Source organism: Pseudophryne corroboree, chromosome 9 (assembly GCF_028390025.1).
Source record: "Pseudophryne corroboree isolate aPseCor3 chromosome 9, aPseCor3.hap2, whole genome shotgun sequence".
Classification (NCBI taxonomy): Eukaryota; Metazoa; Chordata; class Amphibia; order Anura; family Myobatrachidae; genus Pseudophryne; species Pseudophryne corroboree.
In genome coordinates, this window is record NC_086452.1 from 38,125,850 (window position 1) to 38,139,495 (window position 13,646).

At 46.9% G+C, this 13,646-nt stretch overlaps 1 protein-coding gene across 3 annotated transcripts in view; it reads left to right on the forward strand.

Moving 5' to 3' along the window:
* Positions 1-13,646, forward strand: part of ITGB3BP (integrin subunit beta 3 binding protein) — a 71,285-nt gene that overhangs the window by 44,543 nt on the left and 13,096 nt on the right. For all 3 annotated transcript variants that reach the window (XM_063939196.1, XM_063939197.1, XM_063939195.1), the window contains exons 4-5: positions 2,014-2,089; positions 12,477-12,555. In XM_063939196.1, coding sequence (XP_063795266.1) covers positions 2,014-2,089; positions 12,477-12,555 — 155 coding nt within the window. The remainder of the gene's footprint in view (positions 1-2,013; positions 2,090-12,476; positions 12,556-13,646) is intronic.

Genomic DNA, 13,646 nt, shown 5'->3' on the forward strand with positions numbered 1-13,646 from the left:
CCCCATCATCCAATCAGCAGCTCTGTATAATTTTATAGTATGCGAATTATAGATGTTACTTCAGTGCTGATTGGTTGCCATGGGCTTAGTAAATGTCCCCCTTAGGAACTGTCTGGCTGGTGCGTTATCACCTTCCAGTTTATCACTTCACCAAGCTTAATAAATCTGCCCCATAATTACCATTTGTCACGTGAAACTAATTTGTGGGACCTGTTTAGTACCCTGTGGCTTTTAGCAGGCATAGTGCATTGATATAAACTAAGCCACGCCTTTGTCGAAGAATACACTTCTGAGAATGGCCAGTTACAATTGAAAAGTATCACATGAAAAGGCTTCCCTGGCAGTGATATGTACCAGAGGCCTTCTCCTACGCAGGATTGGCTCAGTTGCTGAGTCTGTCCCCTACCTCTCCATATATCAGTGAGGCGGTCTATACAACACTAACCGGTAAGTCCTATCGGCTAACAAGTGTGCAAGGCTTTATTTCTTCTTCTGCAGGTGAATGATGATATTGCAGCACAATCTCCACTGATGCTGTGAAAACTCAGTAGGCATGACAATAATTGAAAGCCCTCATGGGCACAAAGTAAAGCCATTGCTTTTACTCATGTTACCCCTAGTTTGGGTGATGGCGCGAGCTATGTGGTTCTGAGAATACTGGGCTAATGGAACCTGTAACAGTAATGAATGTCTCCTATGCTGTATTAATGATGCCAAGCAGATTTCTCTTATGATCGAGTACAGGTACAGCATGGTGTCTTCATTATTCCATCTTTATTTTCGTTTTCAGACTCTCCGTTCTATATTCCATCTGGAGGCCCCTATTTTGAAATCTGTGTTTTACTTTCCACCTAAAGATCTCTTGATTGAGCTTCACATCCCCCATTCCATTCCGGGATCCCTTTTTTCGAACGCCATGTACCATTCCATCTAGAGATCCTGTTTTCAAGTTTCACATCCTGCATTCCATCTTGAGATCCCTTTTTCAAACTCCATGTCCCACGTTTCATCGCCTTCGTTTTTGGGCTCCACATCCCATCTAGAGTTCCCTTTTTTGAGCTCCGAGTCACCCATTCCACCTAGACAAACCTTTTTTTTTTTCAAGCTCCACATTCCATCTAGAGATCTTTTTTTCAAGCTCCACATTCCATCTCAAGATCTTTTTTTCAAGCTCCACATTCCATCCAGAGATCTTTTTTTTTTTTTTTTATTATTTCAAGCTCCACATTCCATCCAGAGATCTTTTTTTTTTTATTTTATTTTTTTCAAGCTCCACATTCCATCTAGAGATCTTTTTTTTTATTTTATTTTTTTCAAGCTCCACATTCCATCTAGAGATCTTTTTTTTTTTTTTTTTCAAGCGCCACATTCCATCTGGAGATCTTTTTTTTTATTTTATTTTTTTCAAGCTCCACATTCCATCTAGAGATCTTTTTTTTTTTTTTTTTCAAGCTCCACATTCCATCTAGAGATCTTTTTTTTTATTTTTTATTTTTCAAGCTCCACATTCCATCTAGAGATCTTTTTTTTTTTTTTTTCAAGCGCCACATTCCATCTGGAGATCTTTTTTATTTTTTATTTTAATTTTTTTCAAGCGCCACATTCCATCTGGAGATCTTTTTTTTTTTTTTTTTAGCTCCACGTTCCACATTGCCGTTACAGTTTTACTTTTAGGAATTCTGCGATCTCTTTTCCGCTAAAGATCGCTATGACATATTCAGAACTATAGGCCTGTCTGTATCACTGTTTTGTCTTTTGTTTCTTCATGCATTATAATGGCAGGAGTAATTTTCAGGTGGGTTTTTGTGAACAAGGGCTGCATCTCTGTCTGACGCACACCGGTGAATACTCATTTTGTCGGTAGAATGTACCAGTTCGGATTTATTGGACATGTGTTTTAATGCAGCCTGAATGCTCGTGTGTTTATATCTTTAAGCATATGAAGGCTGGAAATTTGGCAAAAATGTACTTAACGCTTTTGATTTTTTTTTTTCTTCTTCTCATTGTTGACAGATAACACCGACCATGCTAAGTCCGCAGCGCCAGGAAAGTCCAGCAGAGGGCAGTCTGCCACAGAAGACAATTCTGAGTAAGTTCCTAAAACCAGCACCCATGGGACAAAGCGTGTGACGGCGGAGGGCATATTTCTCCTATAGTGGCAATATACAGATTTGACCTCGTGCACCTAACCTCAGTATGCCATGCGGTGCGAGGGAGACGCACAGAGTGGTGTAGCAGCTTTTTCTCTGACGTCCTAGTGGATGCTGGGAACTCCGAAAGGACCATGGGGAATAGCGGGCTCCGAAGGAGGCTGGGCACTCTAGAAAGATGTATGACTACCTGGTGTGCACTGGCCCCTCCCACTATGACCCTCCTCCAAGCCTCAGTTAGATTTTGTGCCCGGCCGAGGTTGGATGCACACTAGGGGCTCTCCTGAGCCCTTAGACAGAAAGTATAGATTTAGGTTTTTTATTTTCAGTGAGACCTGCTGGCAACAGGCTCACTGCAGCGAGGGACTAAGGGGAGAAGAAGCGAACTCGCCTGCTTGCAGCCGGATTGGGCTTCTTAGGCTACTGGACACCATTAGCTCCAGAGGGATCGACCGCAGGCCCAGCCTTGATGTTCGGTCCCGGAGCCGCGCCGCCGTCCCCCTTACAGAGCCAGAAGCAAGAAGAGGTCCGGAAAATCGGCGGCATGAAGACTTCTGTCTTCACCAAGGTAGCGCACAGCACTGCAGCTGTGCGCCATTGCTCCTCATACACACTTCACACTCCGGTCACTGAGGGTGCAGGGCGCTGGGGGGGGGGCGCCCTGAGCAGCAATAAAAACACCTTGGCTGGCAAAAATACCACAATATATAGCCCCAGAGGCTATATATGTGGTAAATACCCCTGCCAGATTCCACAAAAAAGCGTGAGAATAGGCCGCGGAAAAGGGGCGGAGCTATCTCCTTCAGCACACTGGCGCCATTTTCTCCCTCACAGCTCCGCAGGAAGGAAGCTCCCTGGCTCTCCCCTGCAGACTACACTACAGAAAAGGGTAAAAAAGAGAGGGGGGGCATTAAATTTAGGCGCAGTATATATTTATATAGAAAAAAGCAGCTATAGGGGACATAACTCAGTTAGTCCCTGCATTATATAGCGCTCTGGTGTGTGCTGGCATACTCTCACTCTGTCCCCCCAAAGGGCTTTTGTGGGTCCTGTCCTCTATTAGAGCATTCCCTGTGTGTGTGGGGTGTGTCGGTACGGCTGTGTCGACATGTTTGATGAGGATAATGAGGTGGAGGCGGAGCAGATGCCTTTAGAAGGGATGTCACCCCCTGGGGGGCAGACACCTGAGTGGATGAGCTTATGGAAAGAATGAGTGCACGTATAGACTCCTTACATAAGAAATTTGACGACATGCCAACTGTGGGACAGCCGAGTTCTCAGCTCGTGCCTGTCCAGGTGTCTCAAAGGTCATCAGGGGCTCTAAAACGCCCGCTACCTCAGATGGCAAACGCAGATGTCGACACTGATACTGACACCAGTGTCGACGACGATGAGTCGAATCTAATGCCCATTAAGGCCATTCACTGCATGATTGAGGCAATGAAAGAGGTGTTAAACATTTCTGATTTACATCCAGGTACCACAAAAAAGGGTATTATGTTTGGGGAGAAAAAACTACCCGTAGTTTTTCCCCCGTCAGATGAATTAAATGAAGTGTGTGAAGAAGCGTGGGCTTCCCCTGATAAAAAATTGGTAATTCCTAAGAAGGTACTAATGGCGTTCCCTTTCCCGCCAGAGGATAGGTTACGTTGGGAAACACCTCCTAGGGTGGATAAAGCGCTCACACGTTTGTCTAAAAAGGTGGCACTACCGTCTCAGGATACGGCCGCCCTTAAGGAGCCTGCTGATAGAAAGCAGGAGGCGATCCTGAAGTCTGTATATACACACTCAGGCATTATACTTAGACCAGCTATTGCGTCAGCATGGATGTGCAGTGCTGCCGCTGCGTGGTCGGATAAACTGTCAGAAAATATTGACACATTAGACAGAGATACGATTCTGCTAACAATTGACCATATCAAAGACTCAGTCTTATATATGAGAGATGCACAGAGGGAAATCTGCCGGCTGGCATCTAAAGTAAGTGCATTGTCCATTTCTGCTAGGAGAGGCTTATGGACTCGCCAGTGGACAGGAGATGCAGATTCCAAAAGGCACATGGAAGTTTTGCCTTATAAGGGGGAGGAATTATTTGGGGTGGTCTCTCCGACCTAGTTTCCACAGCAACGTCTGGGAAGTCAGCATTTTTACCCCATGTCCCCTCACAGCCTAAGAAGGCGCCATTTTATCAGGTTCAGTCCTTTCGGACCCAGAAAAACAAGCGTGGAAAAGGAGGGTCTTTTCTGTCTAGAGGCAGAGGTAGGGGAAAAAGGCTGCAACAAACAGCTGGTTCCCAGGAGCAAAAGTCCTCCCCCGCTTCTTCTTCCAAGTCCGCCGCATGACGGTGGGGCTCCACAGGCGGAGCTAGGTACGGTGGGGGCCCGCCTCAAGAATTTCAGCGATCAGTGGGCTCGCTCACAGGTGGATCCCTGGATCCTTCAAATAGTATCTCAGGGGTACAAACTGGAATTCGAGGCGGCTCCACCCCACCGGTTCCTAAAATCTGCCTTGCCGATTGCTCCCTCAGACAGGGAGGCGGTGCTAGCGGCTATTCACAAGCTGTATTCCCAGCAGGTGATAATCAAGGTACCCCTACTTCAACAAGGCCGGGGTTACTATTCCACTCTATTTGTGGTGCCGAAACCGGACGGTTCGGTGAGACCCATTTTAAATTTGAAATCCTTGAACACGTACATAAAAAAATTCAAGTTCAAGATGGAATCGCTCAGGGCGGTTATTGCAAGCCTGGACGAGGGGGATTACATGGTATCCCTGGACATCAAGGATGCTTACCTGCATGTCCCCATTTACCATCCTCACCAGGAGTACCTCAGATTTATGGTACAGGATTGCCATTACCAATTCCAGACGCTGCCGTTTGGACTCTCCACGGCACCGAGGGTATTTACCAAGGTTATGGCGGAAATGATGATACTCCTTCGAAAAAAGGGAGTTTTAATTATCCCGTACTTGGACGATCTCCTAATAAAGGCACGGTCCAAGGAACAGTTGTTGGTGGGTGTAGCACTATCTCAGGAAGTGCTGCACCAGCACGGCTGGATTCTGAATATCCCAAAGTCACAGCTGGTTCAGACGACACGTCTAATGTTCTTGGGGATGATTCTGGACACAGTCCAGAAAAAAGTGTTTCTCCCGGAGGAGAAAGCCAGGGAGCTGTCTTCTCTAGTCAGAGACCTCCTGAAACCAAAACAGGTATCGGTGCATCACTGCACGCGGGTCCTGGGAAAGATGGTAGCTTCTTACGAAGCAATTCCATTCGGCAGGTTCCATGCCAGAATCTTTCAGTGGGACCTGTTGAACAAGTGGTCCGGATCGCATCTTCAGATGCATCGCTTGATAACCCTGTCTCCAAGAACCAGGGTGTCTCTTCTGTGGTGGCTGCAGAGTGCTCATCTTCTGGAGGGCCGCAGATTCGGCATACAGGACTGGGTCCTGGTGACCACAGATGCCATCCTCCGAGGCTAGGGGGCAGTCACACAGGGAAGAAACTTCCAAGGACTATGGTCAAGTCAGGAGACTTCCCTTCACATAAATATTCTGGAATTAAGGGCCATTTACAATGCCCTAAGTCAAGCAAAATCCTTGCTCCTACACCAGCCGGTGCTGATCCAGTCAGACAACATCACGGCAGTCGCCCATGTGAATCGACAGGGCGGCACAAGAAGCAGGATGGCAATGGCAGAAGCCACAAGAATTCTCCGATGGGCGGAGAATCATGTACTAGCACTGTCAGCAGTGTTCATTCCGGGAGTGGACAACTGGGAAGCAGACTTTCTCAGCAGACACGACCTCCACCCGGGAGAGTGGGGACTTCATCCAGAAGTCTTCCAAATGATTGTAAATCAGTGGGACCGTCCACAGGTGGACATGATGGCGTCCCGCCTAAACAAAAAACTAGAGAGGTATTGCGCCAGGTCAAGAGACCCTCAGGCGATAGCTGTGGACGCTCTAGTGACACCGTGGGTGTACCAGTCAGTTTATGTGTTCCCTCCTCTGCCTCTCATACCAAAGGTATTGAGAATAATAAGAAAGCGAGGAGTAAACACAATTCTCGTGGTTCCGGATTGGCCAAGAAGAGCGTGGTACCCGGAACTTCAAGAGATGATCTCAGAGGACCCGTGGCCTCTGCCGCTCAGACAAGACCTGCTACAGCAGGGGCCCTGTCTGTTCCAAGACTTACCGCGGCTGCGTTTGACGGCATGGCGGTTGAACACCGGATCCTGAAGGAAAAGGGCATTCCGGAGGAAGTCATTCCTACGCTTATTAAAGCCAGGAAAGAGGTTACAGCAAATCATTATCACCGCATATGGCGGAAATATGTTGCATGGTGTGAGGCCGAAAAGGCCCCAACAGAGGAATTTCAACTAGGTCGATTTCTGCATTTCCTGCAAGCAGGAGTGAATATGGGCCTAAAACTGGGCTCCATTAAGGTACAGATCTCGGCTCTGTCGATTTTCTTTCAAAAAGAACTAGCTTCAGTACCTGAAGTTCAGACATTTGTAAAAGGAGTGCTGCATATTCAGCCCCCGTTTGTGCCCCCTGTGGCACCTTGGGATCTCAACGTGGTGTTGAGTTTCTTAAAATCACATTGGTTTGAGCCACTAAAAACCGTGGATCTGAAATATCTCACGTGGAAGGTGGTCATGTTATTGGCCTTGGTTTCTGCCAGGCGAGTATCAGAATTGGCGGCTTTGTCTTGTAAAAGTCCTTATCTGATTTTCCATATGGATAGGGCAGAATTGAGGACTCGTCCCCAGTTTCTCCCTAAGGTGGTGTCAGCGTTTCACCTGAACCAGCCTATTGTGGTGCCTGCGGCTACTAGGGACTTGGAGGACTCCAAGTTGTTAGACGTTGTCAGGGCCCTGAAAATATGTTTCCAGGACGGCTAGAGTCAGAAAATCTGACTCGCTGTTTATCCTGTATGCACCCAATAAGCTGGGTGCTCCTGCTTCTAAGCAGACTATTGCTCGTTGGATTTGTAATACAATTCAGCTTGCACATTCTGTGGCAGGCCTGCCACAGCCAAAATCTGTAAATGCCCATTCCACAAGGAAGGTGGGCTCATCTTGGGCGGCTGCCCGAGGGGTCTCGGCTTTACAACTTTGCCGAGCGGCTACTTGGTCAGGGGCAAACACGTTTGCAAAATTCTACAAATTTGATACCCTGGCTGAGGAGGACCTGGAGTTCTCTCATTCGGTGCTGCAGAGTCATCCGCACTCTCCCGCCCGTTTGGGAGCTTTGGTATAATCCCCATGGTCCTTTCGGAGTTCCCAGCATCCACTAGGACGTCAGAGAAAATAAGAATTTACTCACCGGTAATTCTATTTCTCGTAGTCCGTAGTGGATGCTGGGCGCCCATCCCAAGTGCGGATTGTCTGCAATACTTGTACATAGTTATTGTTACAAAAATCGGGTTTTGTTGTGAGCCATCTCTTCAGAGGCTCCTTTTTTGTTATCATACTGTTAACCGGGGTTCCTATCACGAGTTATATGGTGTGATTGGTGTGGCTGGTATGAGTCTTACCCGGGATTCAAAATCCTTCCTTATTATGTCAGCTCGTCCGGGCACAGTGTCCTAACTGAGGCTTGGAGGAGGGTCATAGTGGGAGGAGCCAGTGCACACCAGGTAGTCATAAATCTTTCTAGAGTGCCCAGCCTCCTTCGGAGCCCGCTATTCCCCATGGTCCTTTCGGAGTTCCCAGCATCCACTACGGACTACGAGAAATAGAATTACCGGTGAGTAAATTCTTATTTTAGATGGCATATGCTCATTAACCGCATTGTGATGCCACAAAACCGCTTCTTGAGTTTGCACTGATTCATTTGATATCTGACACTTGTATATCTGTGTGCGACTAAGTCTGTCTCTATATGCGAGACACAATGGAACTTGGCATGAGAAAAAGCCGTGGCTGCTGTACGATCGCAGCACGTCGTGTACAGATTCAGACCCATTCGCACATAGATATACAATTGTCACATATCAAACTAATCAGTGCAGTTTCTTGAAGCGATTTTGCCGCATTTGAGGGAAAAAGATGTTTGGAACGACTGCGGCAATAGTGTATGACAGTTGTTCCCAAACGCAGTACTCAAGGCACCCCAACGGTCCAGGTTTTAGGGATATCCCTGTTTGTGCACAGATGGTATAATCAAACTGACCGAGGTGCTAATGAAGTCAGGTGTGCCTAAGGATGGATATCCTTAAAACCTGTACTGTTGGGGTGCCTTGAGGGACCGTGTTTGGGAATCACTGGTATGAGGATACATCTGTATAGACATATAAGTTCTTATTTGTGCTCAAAGTACTAAATTGCAGGAAACTCTGGGCCTCATTTATGTTTGTGCGCACAAGCTTTAGCAAGTGCAATTTTCTAGGCTGCGGAACTGCAAACTTGCTTTAGCCCTGCGGCAGGCGCAAATTTTCGGTCCAAGTATGGCCTTCTATGTGAACGATTAAGTGTCTGTGTACGCAACCATTTCAGCGACGCGACCATAAGACGCCCATATGGTGGACCAGCTCTGTGCCCCTGAATAGCCACCTCCCAGTCACTGCCCAATATATTTTCAATACCGTTCTGTGTGAGCATGTGACTAAACTTGCTACTGCGACTTGGTATGAACACAGTCGGGATGAATGACTGGTGTGGCTTAGCATGTGAAGTAGCGTAGAAATCGCTCCAACACCGTCACAGTGCGACTAATCAGAAAAATTCTAATAAACTCTGCAATATAACAGAGAAAATTTGAGGTGTTTAGCATAATTTCGGACAAAAATATAGGCCCATAATATAGGTGACCTCATCTGGTGGGTCCCTAACACTTAGATCCAAGTCCAGGACATGGAGATCCCCCAGGCCAGCACAAGCCAACCGCCCCAAGGCATCACAATGGTGAGAGGTGTAAGTGTTAAAAAGTGTTACATTAGTAAGAAGCAGCAGTTTTGTTGAGAGTGTTACTACATACAGTAGGTGAGAGGTAATGATTATTGTTGAAAACTGTTACGTTGGTAAAAATAATTATGTGCTATAAAATGCTAGTAAGTGTTACAGATGAGGTCATCTGGTCGTGGTTGGTGGGCCCATATTTTGTACAAAATTATGCTAAGCACCTCAAATTTACTCTGATTAGCAGTGCTTGGTACTTAGAGTGTGCACCTGCATTTTCTCTTTTTTCTTTGTGGCCTATTTATAAATCTGCCCATAGTATCAGCAGATGAGACTCCAGGAAGTGTCTGCGTCCTATCATGACAGCTCCCAGTATTTCCTTTCTCCAGATGGTTATGATGCAATGGCAAGTAGCCTTTGCATCACATGACTTGATGTCGAAGCCCGGCAACCATTCGATTCCGGGCTTCCGATGTTCATCCTTAATTTATATAATACATATTTATGCACACTCGTATGTCATATGTAGTTTTTGTCTTTTAACATTTTGAGTGGCATGCCCGGATCATTTCCGAGGTCAGCAGTGCTTTGCAGACTGGCAACCCTGGAAATTTTCCGGCCATGCCACTGCTTCCCCCCTTCCCTCCCTCCTCCTCCTTACTCTGCTTTGCCGGCCTGGTGGATGGCGACATCGCGTCTTGACGTCGTGACGCGCGATCGCATCATACCGGAAAACTCTGCAAGCCGAGCCGAGTACAGGAGAGGAGGGAGGGGGAGAGCAGTATAGTGCTGTAGGGCTAGTGCCCGCCAGCAAATACAAATGCTAGGGATGGCCATCAGTGGGTTATCCATGATGGGCAGCCAGTGGTGCCGAGAGCAGGTGGGGTAGGGGGCAGGTACTATTTACTCGGGCCCAGGCCTGATGGAGGGGCTCAGTGGGGGGGGGGGGGGGGGGGGGGGGGGGCTTACTTGTAGCTGTAGCTCTTCTCCTCAAGCCAGCATACACTGTTGTGTGCTGTGCTACAGTGTGGCCAGGGAGACGCTGAGAGTACAATTTTTTTTCTGTATTTTTTTTTTAAGGGTGCTTGGCCAAGCCTCCCATGATTGGGCCACACCCCCAGAAAAGTACCTGGGCCCGGCCAGGCTCTATACTGCCCTGCGGGCAGCCACAAGCACTGGTTTTGCCTATTACATTGACCGTAAATAATTGGTCCTGGAGCACCAACCCAGGGCACCCCTGCAGTTCCCCCGAGGCACCCCACTGCCCTACAATGATTGTTACTGCTCATGTGTTACTGGGGTCTGATTGGGTGAGTCTCGCTGTGCAGGTTGGCTTTGCGGTGATGTTAGGTGTGGCTTGGGCTGTGTGTGCTGATACACGGATAGATAGACCCTGTTTCCCTAGGGCCAATCCTGCCTAACCAGGTGACGATCAACTATTTAAACATCATTGGGTATGAGCTACAATATAAACGCACAGCATGCTAAGGCATAAGATAACACAAATTCAGCTATTCCATGTGAACTTTCCAGCCCCAAAGCAATTTCCATCTTGTATAATACAGTGATGCTGACATTTCCTCTCCCGGCAGCCATCTGTTGCAGCCACGGGAATGCAGTAAACAGCAACTTAAGTGCCTGGTAAATGCCACTTGTAATCAGTCCTTCTGTGGGATCAGAATGGGAGGTTCTGTCACGGCCAGGGTTCAGTTTCCAGGCTCCATATCCATTTACAAGTTAATACTGTTATTCTTATTGTAAGAGAGGCGGGCGTTATAGTGTGTAAGGGTAATGAAAGGGCCAGGGCCACTTAGAGAGTCACTTTAGAGCTGTAACCACTTCCGTCCATCAAATAATAGTCCTCAGAAAAGGCTGAGTCCTGCTTATTGCATGAGGTGTAAATGTTAGGTTCCACTATCACTATCCAATAGTGTCTGCCTATCATATGTGTCCTCATCGAGCCCTTGAAAGGTATTCATGTTTAGTCTTTGTGATTTGTTTGGAATCTCTGCTTGTTCAACCCAACTGTGTCTCAACAAGAGCCACGCACAGCAGTCAGCCTCGCGTGGGGTTATTTCCGGCTCCTTACACTCAGCTAACGTGGTTTGGGTTACCCATCATAGAAGACAGTGGGGAGAGATGTAATCCAGCCTTCTAAACAGTTGTGAAGTTGCCCATAGCAACCAATCAACTTAGTGGGGAATTCAGTTGTTTATCACACCTGCAGCCCCTAGATGGTGCCCACCGACAGCCGCTAGATGGCGCCCGACGTTGAGGCGCGAACAGCTGCTGGCGACGGCATTTCAGCTCGCAGCCCCCGGAGACGGTGTCACCGAAATGGCACTTTTCACCAGCACTTTGGTCGGGTTTAGCCATTTTACACGGTTAAACAACGGTCTGTTTGGATACAAAAAGCGCAGAAAATGAAACAATTGAATGGCGCTCCGTGATCTCATATCACTTTAGACTGGGCACTATACTCAGTTGAATCCCCCCCCCAATCATTTTATAGGATATACTTTTCCACTTGCTAGAAGGCTGGAAACATTTTCTCCTCTGATAACTAATGGGGCAAATTCCTAATCTTTGTCAGAAACGTGATCATTCACTCAGGGCGAGGGGGAACCCAGACAGAGATTCTCACAATAAACCAGTAAAAATTTAGACCTTCGTGCGTCCAAATAAAACAGGTAGCAGAGATGGTCTTAATTATTTGTTTCATTATATATTTATATACCCGATTATGGGGGTGATTCAGACCTGATCGTAGATGTGCGAATAAGCAAACATCTCCGATCAAATTCTTTGACATGCGGGCGGACGCCCAGGACAGGGCAAGTCCGCCCCACATGCCGGATCCCCCCGCAGACGTGCGAAAGCATCACGCGGCGGCAATACTTTCGCATGTTTCGAGTAGCCCTCCGCCATGTTTCGGGTCGCAGCAGCTGCGTGTGACGCCACGCAAGCCACCGCCTGCACCAGCAACGGTCCGGACACGCCTGCGTTGATCGGACTGCGCCCCCTCCCATCCTGTGACCGCCTCTGCCTGTCAATCAGGCAGAGGTGATTGCACAAGTGAGATAGCACCCAATCCGATTCTAGCTATCATTCCTTTATTGCATCCTCGCAACTAATAAACAGAATCTGATTGGTTGCTAGGTGCAACGGCGCCACTTGTGTGTTTTCGAAGTTTTAGTAAATGTACGACCGGGATTTTGCATACAAAGTATATATAAACAACTCGTTCGTAAAGAAGTGAGCACTGTTTGGTTTTTAAATGCTGCCAACTGGTAACAATAGGACACCCGACTCCATTCATGACCGTATCAATCCCTGTGATTAGCAGGAATGCACCTGGAAACCCGCGCCGGCACAGAGAGTGTGATGAAACGTTACAATTGTTCTTATTTATTTTAAGGCTCCTGGAGCTGTTTTCCCGAGTTGAGAAATCATTGGGAGCCTTTGTGAAAATGAGACAAGGACTGAAGAATCTGCAGGTTAGTCTTGTCCCATAATTCCTGCCCGGGAACGTGCCCCAGAACTGCAGAGCAGGCAGTGAAATGCATCCGGCGCTATGTGCCTGCCATGTGTGCTTCTGTTTACCTAATTTAGGTTGGAGCTGGTTTAATGTGTCTTAGCAGTTAATAACACATGCTGTGACATTTACAGCGGCCATGAGTGTGCGAGTCTTTCTCTGCACGCTGGGTGGTTTCTACATTTCTATGTACAGGGCTAGGACAAAATATTTATGCAGAGTGAAATCTGCGCCGTTCCCTGAAGATTAGCACGGAGCTGGTGAATGGTATTATGTACGAAGATTAGCGAGAACAACTGGATTGTGCAACCGAGAGGAGACTGGTTTATCTCATGAAAGCTCCTTACAAAGTGCGTGTCTCTATATATATATATATATATATATATATATATATATATATATATATATATATACAGTATGTATGTATATGTGTGTATGAGTATATGTGTGTGTGTGTGTGTGTATATATATGTATATATATATATATATATATATATATATAGTAGGTGCGTGGACCGGCACTCCCACTTCTTGAAAATATGTGCCCCGGTGCCCTCTGGTGCAGATGTGTTAGATAGAAGGCGATAAAACAATCAGCGGCACTCGGGGTCTTGTAACAGCAGGCAAGTGTATTGAAAATTCACGGCATAGAAACCAACGTTTCGGGACAGACGCGTCCCTTTGTCAAGTTACTCACCTTGACAAAGGGACGTGTCTGTCCCGAAACGTTTGTTTCTATGCCGTGAATTTTCAATACACTTGCCTGCTGTTACAAGACCCCGAGTGCCGCTGATTGTTTTATCGCCTTCTATATATATGTGTGTGTGTGTGTGTGTGTGTGTGTGTGTGTGTGTGTGTGTGTGTGTATGTGTATATATATATATATATATATATATATATATATATATATATCAATATTATGTGAACCTCCCCCGCCCCTTTTTCTCTTTCATTACTAAGCCTTGGAGGGTGATAGTGGAGAGAGATAAAGTACCAGCCAATCAGCTTCTTAACTGCCATGTTACAGGCTGTGTTTGAAAAATGACAGGAGCT